At 38.3% G+C, this 17724-nt stretch overlaps 6 protein-coding genes across 9 annotated transcripts; 3 read left to right on the top strand and 3 right to left on the bottom strand.

Moving 5' to 3' along the window:
- The first annotated feature begins 678 nt into the window (after nt 1-678).
- LOC134827978 (SH3 domain-containing protein 19) lies at nt 679-4113 on the top strand. Of its 3 annotated transcripts, none has more exons than XM_063840897.1 (4): nt 679-818; nt 927-993; nt 2268-3702; nt 3780-4110. In XM_063840897.1, exons 3-4 carry the CDS (start codon nt 2269-2271, stop codon nt 3897-3899), a joined length of 1554 nt encoding a protein of 517 aa, XP_063696967.1. In that variant the 5' UTR covers nt 679-818; nt 927-993; nt 2268; the 3' UTR covers nt 3900-4110. The 3 variants fall into 3 exon arrangements, with proteins under 3 accessions (XP_063696967.1, XP_063696968.1, XP_063696966.1); XM_063840898.1 differs by having other exon boundaries at nt 699-857; XM_063840896.1 differs by lacking the exons at nt 679-818; nt 927-993 and adding an exon at nt 1884-2032 and having other exon boundaries at nt 3780-4113.
- LOC134827975 (DNA repair protein RAD50) lies at nt 4095-8582 on the bottom strand. Its single transcript, XM_063840892.1, has 5 exons — nt 8414-8582; nt 8013-8343; nt 5472-7953; nt 4743-5342; nt 4095-4684 (listed from the first exon to the last, which is right to left on the bottom strand). The coding sequence occupies exons 1-5, from the start codon at nt 8480-8482 to the stop codon at nt 4255-4257; spliced, it is 3912 nt and encodes a 1303-aa protein (XP_063696962.1). The 5' UTR covers nt 8483-8582; the 3' UTR covers nt 4095-4254.
- Nucleotides 8583-8663: 81 nt separating this feature from the next.
- Nucleotides 8664-9982, top strand: LOC134827979 (probable serine hydrolase). The gene is made up of 2 exons (XM_063840901.1): nt 8664-8851; nt 8917-9982. The coding sequence occupies exons 1-2, from the start codon at nt 8821-8823 to the stop codon at nt 9933-9935; spliced, it is 1050 nt and encodes a 349-aa protein (XP_063696971.1). The 5' UTR covers nt 8664-8820; the 3' UTR covers nt 9936-9982.
- Nucleotides 9983-10018: 36 nt separating this feature from the next.
- LOC134827977 (pre-rRNA-processing protein TSR1 homolog) lies at nt 10019-12588 on the bottom strand. Its single transcript, XM_063840895.1, has 2 exons — nt 12305-12588; nt 10019-12234 (listed from the first exon to the last, which is right to left on the bottom strand). Exons 1-2 carry the CDS (start codon nt 12491-12493, stop codon nt 10042-10044), a joined length of 2382 nt encoding a protein of 793 aa, XP_063696965.1. The 5' UTR covers nt 12494-12588; the 3' UTR covers nt 10019-10041.
- Nucleotides 12589-12615: 27 nt separating this feature from the next.
- On the top strand, nt 12616-13675 carry LOC134827980 (DNA-directed RNA polymerases I and III subunit RPAC1). Its single transcript, XM_063840902.1, has one exon. It carries the CDS (start codon nt 12690-12692, stop codon nt 13662-13664), a length of 975 nt encoding a protein of 324 aa, XP_063696972.1. The 5' UTR covers nt 12616-12689; the 3' UTR covers nt 13665-13675.
- LOC134827976 (eukaryotic translation initiation factor 3 subunit A) lies at nt 13671-17546 on the bottom strand. Of its 2 annotated transcripts, none has more exons than XM_063840893.1 (5): nt 17361-17546; nt 17049-17245; nt 14067-16992; nt 13901-14005; nt 13671-13840 (listed from the first exon to the last, which is right to left on the bottom strand). In XM_063840893.1, exons 1-5 carry the CDS (start codon nt 17407-17409, stop codon nt 13797-13799), a joined length of 3321 nt encoding a protein of 1106 aa, XP_063696963.1. In that variant the 5' UTR covers nt 17410-17546; the 3' UTR covers nt 13671-13796. The 2 variants fall into 2 exon arrangements, with proteins under 2 accessions (XP_063696963.1, XP_063696964.1); XM_063840894.1 differs by having other exon boundaries at nt 13901-14002.
- Nucleotides 17547-17724: the final 178 nt, after the last annotated feature.

Raw genomic sequence — 17724 nt, 5'->3', positions numbered from 1 at the left:
CGAAAAATTAGTGTGTATCGGAGGATAGTGACTGGAATTGCCTTATCAATTTCATTCGTCTCACTGTATAACAGTGATTTTTTTAAAATTTTTTTATAAATACAGAAAAACGAGGCTTATTTTCGAGATCACCTAAACAAATTACCTAAATACTCAACATGAGCCTGGTTAAATATTTATAAAAATGACTGAAAAAAATTAACATGACTGATCAGAACACCTTAAAATGTGGTGTATTAATCCGAAAAGTCAAAGGATGCATTTAAGATCACTCATCGAGTCCATCATGATCTTTTCCATCATAAATGTGTTTTTTTGATGAATGTTTTTGACTTTTATGTTTTATTTTAACGATTTTTGATGTGTTTTAATAAATTCAACAATCCATTTTATTCAACTTGAACGAGTTCGATGAAAAATTTTTTGGAAAAAATCATTGATGTCCATCGATGAGCAATCTTGAATGCACCCAAAGTCTTTAGCACCAAAAATTTTTAAATCAAATAAATAAATAATCGCAGGATTCTTTCCCACAAACTTACCGATATCCTGCAGGATCAAAGGTGTCCAAGCCAAAAAATATTCCTGGGAATATTTGGGAAACAATTCCGATGCAGTGAGACATCTGGTCGACTTAATTCACTGATGTCTTCTTCCGACCACAAAAACAACTCATTATAATTCATTTTAGTTTTGGATTTTGCCTTGTAAACAACTTATTGCGCTTTCATTTTCTAAATAATTGTTTTTCACGCAGTAAAAATAGATTTAGATAGTGAAAAATTACTGGGAAAGTACACCATTAAGGACTGCTGCAGGTAATTACTTGGAATATCTTGAAATTCTACAACGCAAATGTATGGAATTCAACACAAAGGATTTTTCACTTATTTTATGCCATTTCCTTTTTTCTCTATATTTTTCAGTAAATTCAAGAAAACCATAAAGCGTATAAATAACATCAAAATAAAGAAAAAGTGGAAAAAATTGCAGGTAAGTCTTGCAAGGTTTTTTGGAAGATTACAAATACAAAATCTCAAGAAAATAATCATCATGCAACAGTGTGATGTGTCTAAAACGCCAGTTTTTACAACCCCCTTTTGACTGTGACTCAACAATAGGAGTAAAAATTTGTGTAATTGTTGTGTGCATGACCAGCAAGCAACTTAACTGCCCATGTAGTTATGTACAAAACGGAGGACTGAGACAAAGCAGAACATGAAATAGAAGAAATAAGTAACGACTTTATTACGTCTTTAAGTGTGTTCACAGCTGTTTCGATTGTTTGGATGTACGTATTTATTTATTCACAGTGTGTGCAAAACTACTTAGTCCGTATTACAACAGGAAACAAACTTGAAATGTGTTTCTGTTGATAAACACTTGAGTGTACATGATTTAAAGTGGACATCCGAAAGTGAATATCACATTTGTTTACTTTTGTAAAACTACTAAGACATGCCTTTTCAAGGGCATTTAGCGGACCTGCGTCTGTGTTTTAGAAAACATAAATGCACTAGCTATTTTTGGCATGTTTTTTGTTCTGAAATGGAAAATGGGGCTAAACACATATCATTGAGAGACATTTGAACAAAATATATCTTCCAAGCTGTTAAGAAATTTTTAAATGTTACCACTAAAAACAAACTCACATTTACAATGCCAAAAATATTCTCGTTCTCTGCAATGAAAAAGTTTAGTTCAATTTTATTCGAAGCAAGATCAAAAGCGCTAATTAGTGTGAACTTGATTTTTTTTATTACCAAAAAATTGATTATACACAAGTTAGCAAAGGCTAGAAGATCAAATCTCTCAATTTATATTCAATCAGACGAAAAACAACAAACATTAAAAAATAGTTTTACAACTCATATCAATTCGTTTCATATTTAAATAAAACATACAGTTGTGTGTTAACAATGTGTGAAATCTTATCAGTGGTGTCATACAACAAGCAACAACAACTTGCAAAGTGCAATACTAATGTCCCATTTAGTAACAATTGCAAAACAAATGCTAAGGATGCGAAAAAGTTAGTAATTTTTTTTATGAAATTTATTTAATGAGTTACAGCTTTTTTATATATGTATGGAGACGATGGTGATGTATGTAACTCATATATGTATATTTATTTACAAAGTATATGTACTACATATGAATATGTGTTGTGAATTTATGAATGAATATTGTGTGTAAACTTTTATTCATATATCTACTAAGGAAGCTTGTTTGATAAGAACAATCAGTAATATTTTTAATTTTTTCAGAATGGTAATTCCAACGAGACAAGCGCCTCCGATTCCAACGCAAAATCGTGGATTTACAATTTCTAACCAATCATCATCATCACGATATACACCCACTACCGACTGGGATGACAAACCTTTTGATGCTTGGACACCAGTTTCTTCGTCGCAGCAGCAACAACAACAACAACAATTACCTAAAATAAAAAAACAGGCTCCTCCAAGGCCACCGCCACCCAAGGAGGGTTTCAAACCTGCTGTCCCCCTCAAAAAACCAAGTTCTACACATTCGAATACAATACTAGCGAATTTGCTAAGTCGAGCTCGATTAACAAAACCAAATACAAACAAACAACAACAACAAAGCTCGACCAAACACACTGTAGCCCATTCACAAACAAATAATGTGAGCAACTCTAACAGCTATGGCGCAATCTCTAATCTTAAAACATCTGCAAGTTTTTCATCAACTGCATCCTCCATTACGTCGAATGAAATGAAATTGATTACCTTTGACTCACCCCCAAGTTCTCCAACATTTACACAAAAGTCCAACAGTGATTGTGTGAGTGTGAACAGTTTCAGCTCTGACTCGCCCAATAATGGTTTTTCAAGTGAGAGTGGATTCGAAGATGATTTTGTCTTAGATAGACCAACAGCAAACTATAAACCTCTCGAAACTATCGTGGATCCATTTGATATGTTAGATGCATTCGGGCCCCCCAACACAACATCAGGATCTACGGCATCAACAATGTATCGTCCGCCGATTGCACAAAAGCCAGTCAACGTGGGCAACACATCCTTCTATGCCTTCACCGGAAATGCTAATTCAATCAATCCGAATAACAGTAAAAAGCCCACAGAAAGCTTTGATCCATTATGCAATGGCAAGGATTTGATAAAGCCATCTGTGATCCCTAAAATGCCCACAATCATCAGACCGAATTCGGCTGGAAAGGGGAAAATATCTCCCGTGCACAACGTTGTAAAACCGAAACTTGAGACCCCGCCCCAACCCAAAACACTCTCACAGGAACAGTTTGATGATGAAGACTCTTCGTTTGATGACTCTTTGCCATCATTACCAATGCCTTCGATGCCACCCCCGCCATTACCAGCGGTAGTTTTGGATGATATATCCACCGAAACAGAAAGCTATGGCCTAGTTCTTTATGACTTTGAAGGAGAACATGATGATGATTTGCCTTTGAAAGCAAATGAAAAAATTTACTTACTGCGAAGATTGAACAACGAATGGCTGTTTGGTCGCAATAAGCGTGGCTGTGAAGGAATGTTTCCTGCAAATTATATTGACGTTAAAATTCCATTGAGCGACGACAGTGCAATTTGTAGTGGCAGTAATACACCCTCCGTAGAATTGGGATCGAAGGCAGTCAAAGTTCTAGCCTTGTATGACTTCCAAGCAGAACAACCAGAAGATTTGAGCTTAAAGGTAAGTTTAAAACCTATCATACTTTTGTATGAACAATTAATATTTCTGATTGATTTTTTTTTTTTTTTAATTTTAAGGCAAATGAGGAAGTCACTGTGTTGCGAGAATTAAACAGTGAATGGCTTTATGGAGAAACAGGAGGTCGATATGGGCAGTTTCCTGCAAATTTTGTGGATTATCAACCAACATCATATTAAAATTGAGTCATATCTTTGGGTTCAAAACTACTACTAGACGAGCTTGAAGTTTACAACTTTTTCTACATCATTACATAAATACTGAAAGATAAATAGTGTAAAAAGTTGAGATGATTTTTGTACATTTTTGCATAGTCTTCGTTTATGTTAGGAAATTCCTTACAATATATGTGTATTCTTTATCTGTTTATGTTAACAATCTAAATGCTTTTTGCTCATTATGTTATTTATTGTTTATTGGAATTCAGTTTTGTTTTCCTCTATTTTTTTTTTTTTTTTTTGAAAAAAAAACTATTATATTTAAGTAGCACAATAAAGCTAGTAAATCTAATCTTCAGAAAAAAATTACAATGCATTAATCAATTTTTGTAATCACACTTTTTCCTTCGAAATTCCGACTTACTCGGTAGGAAGCTTCCAAATACGGTGCCAAAATCTGCAAGAAGGTTTCGTCATGCGTAATAATGATCCAACTAAAGTGTCCGAAATTTTGCTGATCTTGTATAATTCTTCCAATGGCATCGCACAACGACGCGATATTGGCTTGATCCAGATTAGTTGTGGGTTCATCGAGAGCCATGACAGCACAGTTTGTCGAAAATGTCTCACTCAAAGCCATGCGAATAATCAGGGAAGCGAGAACCTTTTGTCCAGCACTACAACGTCCGCGCATATCGAGTTCTGTATTATTCTTAACTTGAACAACACGATATTGAAAGTTACGTCGACTGCTGCTACTTTCCGGAGCTTCGGTTCGAATCTCGATGTAGTCTATGTCGTTTCCGCTAGAAAAAAATATATAGATAATTAAATGAGTCCAGCGAATGACAAAATAAGTCTTACCGGTAAATTTCCTGCCACAACCCTCGAATGCTTTGATTAATTTGACACATTTTCTCCTGATGATATTTCGTCAAAGCCACATCAAGAGCGGATCGATACTTTTTGATATCCGAGATTAGTAGTTCAATGAGTCGCAGTTCGTGATATGTATTGATATACTTCCGAAAAGAATCTTTAAAATCTGACTTATTCAATTCTGCTTGATATTCTTTCGCTTGTTCTTGCTCCTTACTTAAGGCGCCGTAAATGACACTACGTTTCGCTACCATTTCGTCGTCTTCTTTTTGAAGACGGTCTTTTTCGCGACGCAGTTTTGAAAAATCAAGATCTCCCAAATCCAACTCTAATTCTTTAAGTTGTCTTTGCAATTCTTCGTGTTCGCGTTCAGCTTGTTTCAGATCCAGATTTTCTTTAAGATCGCGTTCCAAAACTTCTTGTTTTGCGATAGTATCATTCAGAGACTTGGACTTTTCTTCTAATGTTTTGAGCTCGTTCTGCAATTTAGTTTTTTCATCCAAACGTTGAGTTAAAGCTTGTTTTAATTCTTCCAACTTTTCTTTAAGACCCATAGTTTCAAATTGGGATATTTCATCGTTACAGCTAAAAAAATTAAAGTATCCATAAAAATTCGAGATCATTTTGAAATTTTCATATTTTTGTATTAGGTATAAATAAATTAAAAAAAAAAGTTAAAATTCTAAAATAACTTTTATTGTTGGACTAACTTACCGACAAATATCTCTAAAGAGCTGATCAATTTGTTGCTTTTCGATGGAGGCTTCGTCAAAAATACTTTTATTCTTTGCCTTTTCTTTCTGTTTTTCAGTTTCTAATAATTCCAAATCATTTTTCGCTATGTCCAACTCATGATTCAATTGTATTAATTCTTGTCGAGCATTTTCAATTTGCGATTTTAGCTGTTCAACTCTTTGTCTTAATTGTGGCACTGATTGCGCGCTTTCTTGTAATTCAAACTTAAGTTGCAAAAGTGTATTACGTTTCCGCTGCATTTCTTCTTGCATTTGTTTTCCCATATCTAGATTTCTTTGTGACACATCAAGTTTAGCACGTAGCTCCCGCAATTCGTCTTGAAGATTCTTCTTTCTAGTTTTTATTTCTTCGAGATTTTCGTTTGCTTGATTCGATGGCAATGTCTCCCTGAGAGATTGAATGTCATTTTGGTGTCTTTCGATTTCTGATTTGTAGCGATCGAGTGAATTCATGTCCGCCAACATAATATTGGCAATCGATTTTTCTTCTTCTGGGGAAGCAAGACACATTTCTATGTCATCTATTTCACACTGCATTTCCTTCATTGTATCATCAAGTTTACGAATTTCATCTTTCAAGTTGATAGTGTCTTCGCGCAATTTCTTAGCACGCTCCAAGATCGGCCCTAATTTTAAAAGATCTTCCAATTTGCGTTCTTCGCTCATCAAGTTTTGTTGCTGTTGTAGTACCTTTTCAGGTAAACTTTGTACCTTTGTAGTCAACTCTTCGATCAGATCATCTTTGCCCGATCCCGTCATGTCGTTGTGACATAAAGGACAACAAGAACGGTCACTTAAATCTGCTATGTACTTCTTAAAGAGCGTTTCCGAAGCACGATTTGCTCCCAATTCTGCTCGTAATTTTTCAACCTTTTCCTTAACTCTAGTTTTTACTTCCACATATTCTTCAGATTGACATTGATTGTAAATCGACTCGTCAAGACGTTTAAGTTCGTCTTCTTTGTCCTTCAATGAATTACGCAAGTGTTGGTGCTTTGTTTTGGCTTGAAGCAAAATCCGCTGTTTATCATTCAATTTATTCGACATTTCTTTCACGGAAGCCGCAAGTTGATCGAATCGACGTTGGACTTCACGTTTGAAGTCGCGCTCAATAGTTTTGTTAGGAAAAATTCTCGATAAATTATCTGCATGTTTGTTTTTGATTCGCTTGAACTCTGTTTCAAAATTTGCACTTTGCTTTTCTTTGAATTGAATTTCATTGAAAATGTTGGCCACCGTGCTAAGTTGGTCAATTTTGTCATCTAATTCATCGGCTTCTTTTTGAATGGTATCACGGCGTGTCTTCATATTACTGATATCCGCTTCTTGTTCACTGAATCGTTGTTGCTCAGTCCATGCAATGAATTCTTGCTCATGTTTTTCTATCTTTTTCTCAAGTTCCTTAATTTTTGTCGCACTTGCTTCAATCTTATTGGCCCTTGATTCTAATTCACTCATTTCTGCTTCGTTTTTCTTGATTTCACTCATTTTCGATGCAATCGCCGCATTTGCTTTGGTCTTTTTGTCACGAGTCATATCAACCTTTTCTTGGAATTTTCTTTCCATTTCCTCGTGACTTTCCTTCATTTTCTTCAATGTGGAGTCCTTTTCTTTTACCTTGTCTTTGATTTGTAAAATTAGAGTTTTTGCAACAGTGTTCGGCTCGTTTTCAATTTCGCTTGGCACAAGGAGCTCTACTTTTGGTCCTATTTCCCGCAAAAATTGTGCGCGTTCAGCAACTTTTTCTTGTTCCTGTTGCTGCATTTGTTGCCATTGGATGCGATCTTGTTCTATTTTTCGAATTTTCATTTCATTGCGATCATTATTTTGCTTCAACTCTACAATTTGTACATCTACGATTTCGTTTTCATCCTTGACCTTTGACACATTGTTTTGAAAATCACGGATTTCTTGTTGCAACGACGGAATATCACCTTCGAAATAATTTGTAATGCGATTTTTGAATGTCTTTTGGCTGTTTTCATTTGCCAGGATTTTTTCTTTTAGCTTGATTTCCTGCGTATAAAATTCCGATGCCTTACACTCTCTTTCAGAAATTTCGACAATGCGACTTCGAATTGGTTTTAGCTTTTCTTCAATTTCAGTTATTTCGGATTTGTTTTTGGCTATAGATAACTCGAAACGTGCCAGCTTTGCACTTAATTGATCTGCCTGCATTTTAATGTGCTTTTTCAGCTTCAATTCTTCTTGCAACAATTTTTTTCTAATTTCACGTTCCTTCATCTTTTTATTGAGTTCCTCAAGAACCTTGTTGTAGTCACTGGTTCCAAAAATCTCATCAAAGTTTTTCTTTACTTTGGCATCGCCTTCCAAGGGCCAATTACTGTCTTCTTGATGGCAAAATATAACGTTGTTAATAATGGCTCTTGATACTCCCATTGCTCGACACATTTCCGTTGTCGCATCTTCCTTGCGACGTGCTATGAATAAAGAGGGAAAATTAATAAGAAGTATGGATAATTTTCATGAAATTTCGTACTCAATGTCGCCTGTTTCCCATCATTTGTCTCATGAGTGACACAAGTGTTCATTGCATTTGCCGTAACCTTTCCTCCACGTGCTTTCACTGTGACTTTGTGACTTCGATCAATGGTCGTTTTGTTGCCATGAATATCCTTAACTTGCAACTTTACTTTGCCAATTGCCTCGGACGCACATGCCATTCTGGTGTTATGAACAAAGGATTTTCCATTATCTGAATTCGGAGGCAGATCACCGGTTACTCCATACTTTAAGCACTCGATAATTGTTGTCTTTCCACATCCATTCTGACCGACAATCAATGTCAGTGGCGAATAAAAAGTTATCCGCTGATTTAAATAAAATACAAAAAAAACAATAAATATATTTTATTTAAAATCTCAAACAGAGAAAAAATACCTGTTCATCCCCACTATGAATACCAAAACTTCGTATACCATGTATTTCTAATTTGCTGACTGTCGACATCACTGAGCAACCTCAGGCTGAAGCCGAGTTTCTTGACAAGTAAAAAAGTACGAATTTCTAAAGGAATCTCTTTTAATTTTACTTAAATCCTTTAATTAACTGGCAATAATTTTCCTGATAAAAAGGCGCGTACTAATTAAATGACACTTTTGTCATTCATGTGCACTAGGTTTATGTTCAAGGCCATTTGAATCATTAATTCGAACTTTGAGCCTCTAATCTAGAAAAATTAGGTCACAAGAGCTTATCTCACATGAATATATTTTACATATCACTGCGGAATCGGAGATAATCTCAACGTGACGTGTCAATCAGGTGTACACCAATTATTTACTGGCATGAATATCACAAAAAAAGCCACCGTAGAAGGTAAATAAGATTTTGCTAAAAAGTAAAAAAAAATATTAATTTCATTCACTTTATTTAATTTTCAGGCATTGCTCGAGTTCTCATTGGAAAACAACGATCGCTGTTAAAGCCGATTTATTCTAAAATGCACACATCATCATCATTGGACGTGCAAGACGAGGCAGACGAGGTTCAAATTCCGATGCCTTGGGGGCACGTTAGTGGGAAATGGTGGAACTCGAAAGATGTGCGACCAGTTTTGTGTATTCATGGCTGGCAGGACAATGCTGGGACATTCGACAGACTAATTCCTTCGTTGCCCAAACACTTGTCGTACTTGGCTATTGACCTTCCTGGACACGGGCTTAGTTCTTGGTACCCACATGGAATGCAATACCAACCAATTGACTATATAAACGTTATAAATTTAATACGCAAGGAATATGGATGGGAGAAGGTTTCCTTAATCGCCCACAGCATGGGCTCAATTGTAGGTTTCAATTATTGCGGATTGTATCCTGATCGTGTGGATTTTATGGTAGGCATTGATGCTCTGAAAAGTCACATAAAAAATAAAGAACGAGTAGCACCTGTTTTGGAATATTGCTATGATAACCTTTTGATAGCGGACGAGAGAAATAGAAGCAAGAGCGAACCACCTTCTTACTCGTATGAAGAAACAGTAAAAAAGTTGTGTGAGGCAACAAATGGTTCAGTAACACCTGAAACCTGCAAACACATCCTTCAGAGGAACTTAAGGAAGAGCGAAAAGTATCCAAACAAGTATTACTTTGCCCGTGACAATAGACTGAAATATTCGGGATTTATAAACTTAGCTCAAGAGGTCAGTATCGAGTTTGCAAAACGAATGCAAATGCCGTACCTCTTCATCAAAGCAAGCAAGTCTCCGTACTACGAAAAGAAAGAATATTTTGATCAAATGATTGAAGCAATGCGAGAGAGCAACAAAAACTTTGAATGGCACTTCATTGAGGGTACTCATCACTTGCATTTGACGTCACCCGAAACCATTAGCGAGTTATTATCCAATTTCATAAACAAAGCCAGACCTTGTGGCACTGACGATGCAAAAAGTAAATTATAAACACAAAGCTTTAATTCAAATTTTAATATAATTTATTATTATTCCAATTTTTCATATTTCATTTTTGTGCTTTGACACAAAGGTTTTTTTTTTATTGAAAAATATTTTATTCTTGCATTACAGAATCTTCTGTAGTTGATTCAGTTGGTTTCGACAATCCAGTGCACGTGACAATACAATCTTCGTAGGTCCATTTGGGGAATACACGTTTGTACAAGTTGAGGAAGACTGTGTCGAACGACTTGATTGGGCCATCAAAAACGCACTTCATGTGACCGTGTGTACCCAAAGATTCCTTAATGTGTCCCATACGGCCACACCGGGTGCGTAGTTTGCAAGGCTTAAAGTAGTGAATGTCTTCTTTGTTGAAGAACATGTACCGAATAGTTGCTGTTTTTCGATGAATTTTGAAGGGGTGTCCGCTCAAAACGACTCGCTTTAGAATAACTCGATCAGGGTTACAGGAAATCAAACGCCCGGTGGCGACAAGTGAGAGTGTAGTATTTGGATTTTGCATGAAACATAGAACCGGTGCCGGAGGAAATTGAACCGGAGCATAAAATGTTGCTACTACGGTCTCTTCGGCACGGAAGAATCTTTCGTACTTGTGTTTGTCCCCATTGGTGTGTTGACTAAATATGGGATTAACGATGAATCGACGGTATCCGCATTGGATTATAAGGCGTTCTTTTGATTTTATAGGAATCTCTGAGCCCGGGAAACGCTTTAAGACTGCATTAGCCACAGACATTTGATGCTCGTGTGGCAAAAGCCCGTAAATAATCACGTAGTTGTTAGCACATTGAAATGCTTCCCACATTTTTGCATCTACATTTTTTATGTGAACTCTTATGTATCTGCCAACTAATCCAGCTTCGTCGTCTTCCTCTTTTATCTCTTTTAAAATTCGGCGTTTAGTTCGGTCGAAATTCTGGAATTGAAATATACGTGCATAATCGATCGGAAGATTTTCTTTTGGGTCCCACGGAGATGTGCGGAAAGACTCCAAACCGCGATATTTTTGATAACGTTCACGAACTGGAACATCTCTAGGCGTATCAATTTCATCAGGCCACTTTTTCTCTTCTTGTGCTGCCTTGACCTTTTCCAACGAGATTTTTTCCTCGTCCATATCCATTGTTTTGTCATATGCCTCGTCATTGGCAGGTGCTTCAGATGCCACACTCACCATATCGAACTCACCTTCGTCCTCGTCTTCCTCCTCTTGATCCTGAGGCTCTTGATTGTCCGAGTCACAAGACATGTATTCCTCATTTTCTTCCCCTTCCTCGTCCGTGTCTTCCTCAGAATTGTCAGATACTTCCTCTATATCGGGAATCCATGCTGCCTGATAGTCACTCATGCCTTTCGGAATACGCTTTACGAGTTTCGTTTTCTTTGTTTCTTCTCGTGCAGCAGCTATTTCTTCTTCTGTGGGAAAAGGTTGGTCTGCATCCATTTCATCGGGCTCGTTTTCGCGCACTAAGGACGTCTGTTTCTCTGGATTAGCTATCGCGAGTACCTTTACCGTGGCCATCTCATGTTTTCTCTCTTGTTTGTATGGATCAGGCAAATCTTCTATCATTTCGAGTTGATAGTCACCCAATCCGGGTACATGAACTAAACCATTTACATCCAGAGGGCGGCCTCGCAAAAATCCGGTTACTTGTAGGGTACTTTTATCGGACACATAGTTTACACTTTCGGCATACATATGTGGGCGATTCATTTTATTCAACAGCGTATTTCGTTTTTGACCACCAATCCGACGTAATAAATTCAGCCCATCACTAGCAGAGTCCAGTGTCATTGCCTTTTCATTTGGGAACAATTTGCTAACACTTTTTTGAATGTTTGCTTTCACTTGGGAACGGCGCTTGGGCGCGATCGATTCGAGATCCATCAACGTCACCATTGGCGTTGGAATTCCTTGAGCAGACGCCATACCCAGTATTTTGTTTCCCCACTTGTCCAATAACTCGTCATCCGTGTTTGCTGAGATTAGTAAAATAGTCGAGTCACAAACTTTGAGATAATCCAAGACTTGTAGTTCCGCTAATTTTCCCACTGGGGGCACAATAAATGAGAACCGCTGTTTCAAACGAGGAATCGTAATGTGTGTGACCGTAGTACTTTTAGTTACAATCGCTTCTGAATCACAACCTGCTAATATAGCGAGAGCCGATAATGGGTCAATTGACTCGTGAAGAGCCAAAACACACGTTAGAAAGGGAGCTGTGTGAGTTCCACCAACGGACCGTTTAAGCGCAATTGCTTCTTCGCGTTTATTTTTCCGTATCTACAAAAAAAAAATAAATAATAAATTATCAAAATTAATAAAAAAATACACGTTGAAATTTCTGATTTACCTGGGTAGCTTGATGTCTTCGTTCATCACGTCTCAAATCACGTTTTGCTTTCATGGTACTTGCTTTGACCGAAACACGACCTTTGTTTGCTTGTTCCACGGACCTTTTGGAACGATGTCCTCCATGTTTGTGGCTCTTATTGGCCTGTTTTAAAGATCCGGGTCGATGACCCTGCTTATCGACTGCCATTTTATTCCTTTATTTTCGTCCGAAGTTTTCGAGTTTGATTTTCAATTAATTTTTCAAATCGGTGCTCTAAGAATTTCCTGCATGTGGGAATTTAGAATTTGTAAACATAACCTCACTTGTCAAATTTGACGTTTTGTAAACAAAACTCACATGTATTTATTTAACATTTGAGAGTTTAATGAATATTTAAAATAAAATGCCAAGACACGAGAGAAACAAGCCTAAGCTCACATTAGAGGAGTATAAAGTGAAGACCGATGCTGAAGATTATGGTTTAGCTGACGAATTGTGGGATTTTGAGAGGTTTCAACAAAAATTGCAAATGGTACGAGTACATCGTGAAGACAAAAAATTGGAGTTTGATATTATTGGCATACCGGTATCTGTTGCCAATGCCATTCGTCGGATTATGTTGAGCGAAGTTCCGTCCATGGCAATCGAGAAAGTTTACATTTACAACAACACGACAATTATTCAAGACGAAGTTCTAGCTCACAGATTAGGCCTGATACCATTGAAGGCTGATCCACGTTTCTTTGAATACAAGAGCGATCCAAATGAAGAGGGAACCGAAAACGATACTCTCGAGTTTGAGTTGAAATTCCGGTGTGGAAAGAAGGACAAAGATGGTCCAAGTTATGAGAAAAATTACAATTGTTATTCCGGACAAATAAAGTGGTTACCTAAAGGCCGGCAAGGAACATTGTATAAAGAAAAAGATATTGGACCAATCGAAGCCGATATTTTACTGGCAAAAATGCGTCCGGGACACGAATTAGATTTGAAGTTGCTAGCTGTAAAGGGTATTGGGAAGGATCATGCTAAATTCAGTCCCGTAGCGACAGCTTGGTATCGTCTTTTACCAGAAATCACGCTAAATCGTGAAGTTGTTGGACAAGATGCATATTTACTGCAAAAATGCTTTAGTCCCGGTGTGATAGAAGTCGATAAGAGTGGAAAAGCCGTCGTTAAAGAAGCTCGAAACGATAGTTGCAGTCGAAATGTCTACAGGTATCCTCAAATAGCAGACGCTGTGACATTGAGTCGAGTGAGAGATCATTTTATTTTTACAATTGAGTCTGTAGGAGCTATGGAGCCAGAAGATATTTTTATTGAGGCCGTCAAAGTGCTCAAAAAGAAGTGTTTAACAATTTTGGAAGAAATAAAATAAAGTGACTTGAATATGCATATTTTATTTTTTGACCAATAAATTTTATTAGGTTAGTAAATATATTGTTTACTGAATGGGTTATGCAAAATAAAAGACAGCAGACTCCCAATTGTTATAATTTATCCAAAAAATTTAGCGTCTTTTGACATCTCTCCATTCATTTTCTTCGCGTGGGGCTAATATTTAAAAAAAAAATATGTTGAACAAAATATAAGAAAAAGAACACACATTTATACCCTTCTCTTGTTGAGGTGGACGTCTGTCATCTCCTTGTCGGTCCCGACCTTGGTCACGTCGATCATCTCTTACTGTGCGCCAATTGGTGTCTTCTGATTTTTCTTCTGTAAAAATTTACAACATAAAATTTAAATGCATTTTTTATTTGCATCTTTGAAAACTTACGAGCAGGACGGCTTCGCCAATCCGTAGATTCACGATCAGCTCCTCCACGATCATTTCGGCGTCCAAATCCACCACCACCGCGTCTATCGTCTCCACCCCGTCTATCATCACCACCGCGCCTATCATCACCACCGCGTCTATCATCGCCACCGCGTCTATCGTCGCCACCGCGTCTATCGTCCCGTCGGTTGTCTCTTCGGTCATCTCGACGAATAGGACGATCTCCATCCGGGATGCGACGCTCTCTATCTTCGGGCAATCTGTCGTCAGCTGGTCGACGCGTAATCGGACGATCGTCCTTACGACGCCATTTTTCGGGAGAACCGGGAGCTTGCTCATTATCAATGTCCCGGAATTTAGGACGCCATGGCTCAGATTTTCCAGCTCCTTGACGTTCTCCGCCATCGACTTGAGAGATACCAGCACTAGTGGCAGTAGTTGGTCTCTCACGCCAATTCGATTGTGATTTCGATTCTTCTTTGCGCCAGTTTGATGCATCGTCGCCCCCTCGCTTATCATCTCGCCGAGATGAGTCCCTTTCCGGATATTGAGCCAAGCGTTGTGAGCGCTCTTCAGCGAGTTTACGCTCGGCCTCTTCTTCCTTCAGGCGTTGCTTTTCCGCTTGCAAACGCAACTTTTCCAACTCAATTTCACGTTCCTTAGCACGTCGCTCGCGTTCGATTCGCTCTTCTTCTTCCTTCTTTTTGCGAATTTCGTCTTCAATACGTTGTCTCTCTTCTTCTTTTTCGCGTAAATAGGCAGCTCGACGCTCTTTGCGTCGCATATCGACACGCATTAATAAACGTTTCTTCTTTTCTTCTTCCAAAAACAATTCAAACTGCTTCAATTTCTCCAAGTGAACAGATTTACGTTCAGTACGCAATTTCTCCAAGAAAGCATCTCGGTCTTCGTACATTCTAGTTAAACGTTCTCGCGTTGAAATTGCGTTTTTACGTTCTGCAATGGCTGCTTCAATTCTCGCAGCTTCTTGTTTCTCCCAGAACTCTTTATCTTGCATTTGCTTTTCAGCCAAATACTTTTCGATCAAAGGAATTTCTTCCAAACGCTTGGCCCGTTCGAAGTAATCCACCTTCTTTTCTTGCGATTTGAGTTTCGATTGCAGCTCTTTGCGCTCCTTCGCTAACTGATCTTGTTCGATAGCAGCCAGTGCATCAGGATCCAAGGTTTGATCTTCCTTCTGATCCAACTTTTCGATAATTTTTTTACCAATTTCAGTTTTTGAAATTTGCTGAACGCGTTCCTCGTAGTTCTTCTTTTTAATCAACGCAATCTCGTTCTCTTGCTTCTTACGTTGCCGTTCCTCCAATTCCATTTCTAAGCGTTTTTGCTCCGCTAGCTTGATGGCGCGTTGTTGCTCCTCCTGGCGTCTCAACTCCATTTCTTCCCGTTCAGTATTTTGTCGTTCAATAAACTCCTTGCGGTCCTCAATGACCTTTTGACGTTGCAAAATCTTTTCGTGTGCCTTGTCCTTGTGCTCATGGTAGTATTTAACGAGTTGGTGGCGCATCGCATCACGTTCGGCCTTCTTGTGATTCGGATTGATGGTATGCAATGCACGATGCAGGACAACAGACATATTGACTAATTGCGATCGAATCTGCTCCGAAGGCATACTTTGAAGCGTTGGACCATCTGGGCGATCTTCACGCTGACTTTCGGTCAAGTCTGTGCCAAAGTGAATGCACTTATTCTTGTGATCAATAGTTATTTGCATGTCGTTATGCCGAACGCAGTCAACCAAGATGCGTTCCAGTTGGAAAGTAGTTGCGAATTTGGACAACTCGAGAATTCGAGTAAAGTCAATTGACTGGTACACTTGCGAAATTTGACGCACAAGCCGAACTAACGTAACATGCTGGATTGCTGGAACGTATTGAGCCAAATGCTCGTTCTCCTTGGCATTCATGACATCGATGCTTGTTTGCACACGACTGCACAACTTGAGAGGATCAAATTCAACTTCCAACCACTTGAAGAGATCGCGGAATGCCGGATCAGCAAGTTGAACCACATTGAGGCGAGCAACATCTTTTAAAAGTGACACTCTTGTCGGAGGTTGATTGAGTCCCAAAAGCGTAGCAAGTTTTTGTGCCTTCTCATATGGACTCTTGTCAGTTTCAATGAATCTATCAAACTCCGGATGGGCAGAGGGTAAAGGAATAGCGACTGTAGCAATCAAGACGTGCGATGCGAGACGTTGTAATTCTTCAGTCGTAATATTTTTCTTCATCTCACGCGACAATTGGAAGAATTTCAGCAAAGCAGCGGAATGGAAGAGCTTGTTGCCGGCCTTCCAAAATACCATGGCAAGTTTCTGATAATAATTAGCCATGGTTTTTGGCAAGGGAGCCTTCTTAGACAATCCCATTAATCCGTGGATGTCTTCAATGGCTTTGTAAGCTTCTTGCCACAACTCCATATGAATGGCACTATCTAGTTGATATAGACGCGTATCCAAATTAAGTTGTTGCGTTTCCGGTCGCTGGATGTTCACATTTGCCGTTTGCGTGCTCGGCTTGCAGATGTCTTCCAAGTGCTTGCGTAACTTTTCGCATAATTTCCTAAATTCCATTTTGCAGTTGTACTTGAGACAAAATTGGAATGCCATGCGAGCAATATCGTGATACAAATTCTCACAATGCGAGTTGATACGCAATAATTCCAAGCACTGGCAATAGGATTCCCACAAGAACTTGACCCACGGCAGAAGAATAGTACGATCAGACCGATCTTGAGCGTCCTCGCCACTCACTGCGGACATAAGAATACTCTCAGGCGTTGTCAAGTTGTCCAAGTCATCGATGTCGAGGACGGCATCGGATGATTTCTTTTGAGCTTCCTCCGTTCGTTTCTCGGCCATCTTCAGGTATCCTCTGATGACGTTTTCCAAAGAGCCAACATTAACCTATAATAAAATATATGTTAGAAAAAAAATTAAAAAAAAAAGAATTAAGCACTTACCAGTTGGAACATGTTCCTGTATTGGAATAAGCCTTCCTTGGCAATATGGGATTTTTTTAACTCCACACACAAATCCAAGTATTTGAACATGATGGGTTCAATCACCGACTCTGACCAGGTATAAGTCCATTTTTTATTGCGAAACACTTCTTGAAGTGTATCAAGAGCACGCGCTGGCTTTCCAACATCGATAAACTCTGCAAAAAAATGCAAGATATGGGATTTTTGATAAAAAAATTGAAAAATTGCTATTAATAGAAATCAATAATAAGAATAATAATAGCAGCCATAGTGAACGTGGCTTCTGCATACCGTTCGCTCTTTTCAAAGCGTTTTCCGGACGTTGTATGTATCTTGCCATCTTGCACAAATGTCAATTCACTTAATTAGCATGTATTTTCACTTTTCACAGTATTTTCACTGGTTCTAAGCTCCTTTTTTTCGTGCAAAATGCTTAAATATTTCCGCTGTTCTCACACGTTGCGGTGACAGCAAAAAATGGCTATGACACATTGAAGCAATTTGTTCATCGGGACTCTGAAATGTCAAGCAGTTCAAAAACGTAAACAAACGTTCAGGAATTGTTGAAACTACTTAGAAGGCCGCAAAAAATGACCACGGAAGGGCCTTTAGAAAAAAATAAAGAGACAAACAAGAACGAAAGATTTTCTTCTAT

This window comes from Culicoides brevitarsis, chromosome 1 (assembly GCF_036172545.1).
Source record: "Culicoides brevitarsis isolate CSIRO-B50_1 chromosome 1, AGI_CSIRO_Cbre_v1, whole genome shotgun sequence".
NCBI lineage: Eukaryota > Metazoa > Arthropoda > Insecta > Diptera > Ceratopogonidae > Culicoides > Culicoides brevitarsis.
This window is presented reverse-complemented; position numbering and strand designations above follow the sequence as displayed.

Coding starts and splice junctions, on each gene's coding strand:
- LOC134827978 (XM_063840896.1), top strand. CDS start 1,920: ATGTGTGAAATCTTATCAGTGGTGTCATACAACAAGCAACAACAACTT. Junction 2,033..2,267: donor AATGCTAAGGATGCGAAAAA/GTTAGTAATTTT, acceptor TAATTTTTTCAG/AATGGTAATTCCAACGAGAC. Junction 3,703..3,779: donor CAGAAGATTTGAGCTTAAAG/GTAAGTTTAAAA, acceptor TTTAATTTTAAG/GCAAATGAGGAAGTCACTGT.
- LOC134827975 (XM_063840892.1), bottom strand. CDS start 8,482: ATGTCGACAGTCAGCAAATTAGAAATACATGGTATACGAAGTTTTGGT. Junction 7,954..8,012: donor TGGGAAACAGGCGACATTGA/GTACGAAATTTC, acceptor CTTTATTCATAG/CACGTCGCAAGGAAGATGCG. Junction 5,343..5,471: donor CTCTTTAGAGATATTTGTCG/GTAAGTTAGTCC, acceptor TAATTTTTTTAG/CTGTAACGATGAAATATCCC.
- LOC134827979 (XM_063840901.1), top strand. CDS start 8,821: ATGAATATCACAAAAAAAGCCACCGTAGAAG. Junction 8,852..8,916: donor AAAAAAAGCCACCGTAGAAG/GTAAATAAGATT, acceptor TTTAATTTTCAG/GCATTGCTCGAGTTCTCATT.
- LOC134827977 (XM_063840895.1), bottom strand. CDS start 12,493: ATGGCAGTCGATAAGCAGGGTCATCGACCCGGATCTTTAAAACAGGCC. Junction 12,235..12,304: donor GAAGACATCAAGCTACCCAG/GTAAATCAGAAA, acceptor TTTTTTTTGTAG/ATACGGAAAAATAAACGCGA.
- LOC134827980 (XM_063840902.1), top strand. CDS start 12,690: ATGCCAAGACACGAGAGAAACAAGCCTAAGCTCACATTAGAGGAGTAT.
- LOC134827976 (XM_063840893.1), bottom strand. CDS start 17,409: ATGGCAAGATACATACAACGTCCGGAAAACGCTTTGAAAAGAGCGAAC. Junction 14,006..14,066: donor TTGGCGAAGCCGTCCTGCTC/GTAAGTTTTCAA, acceptor AAATTTTTACAG/AAGAAAAATCAGAAGACACC. Junction 13,841..13,900: donor TCCACCTCAACAAGAGAAGG/GTATAAATGTGT, acceptor TTTAAATATTAG/CCCCACGCGAAGAAAATGAA.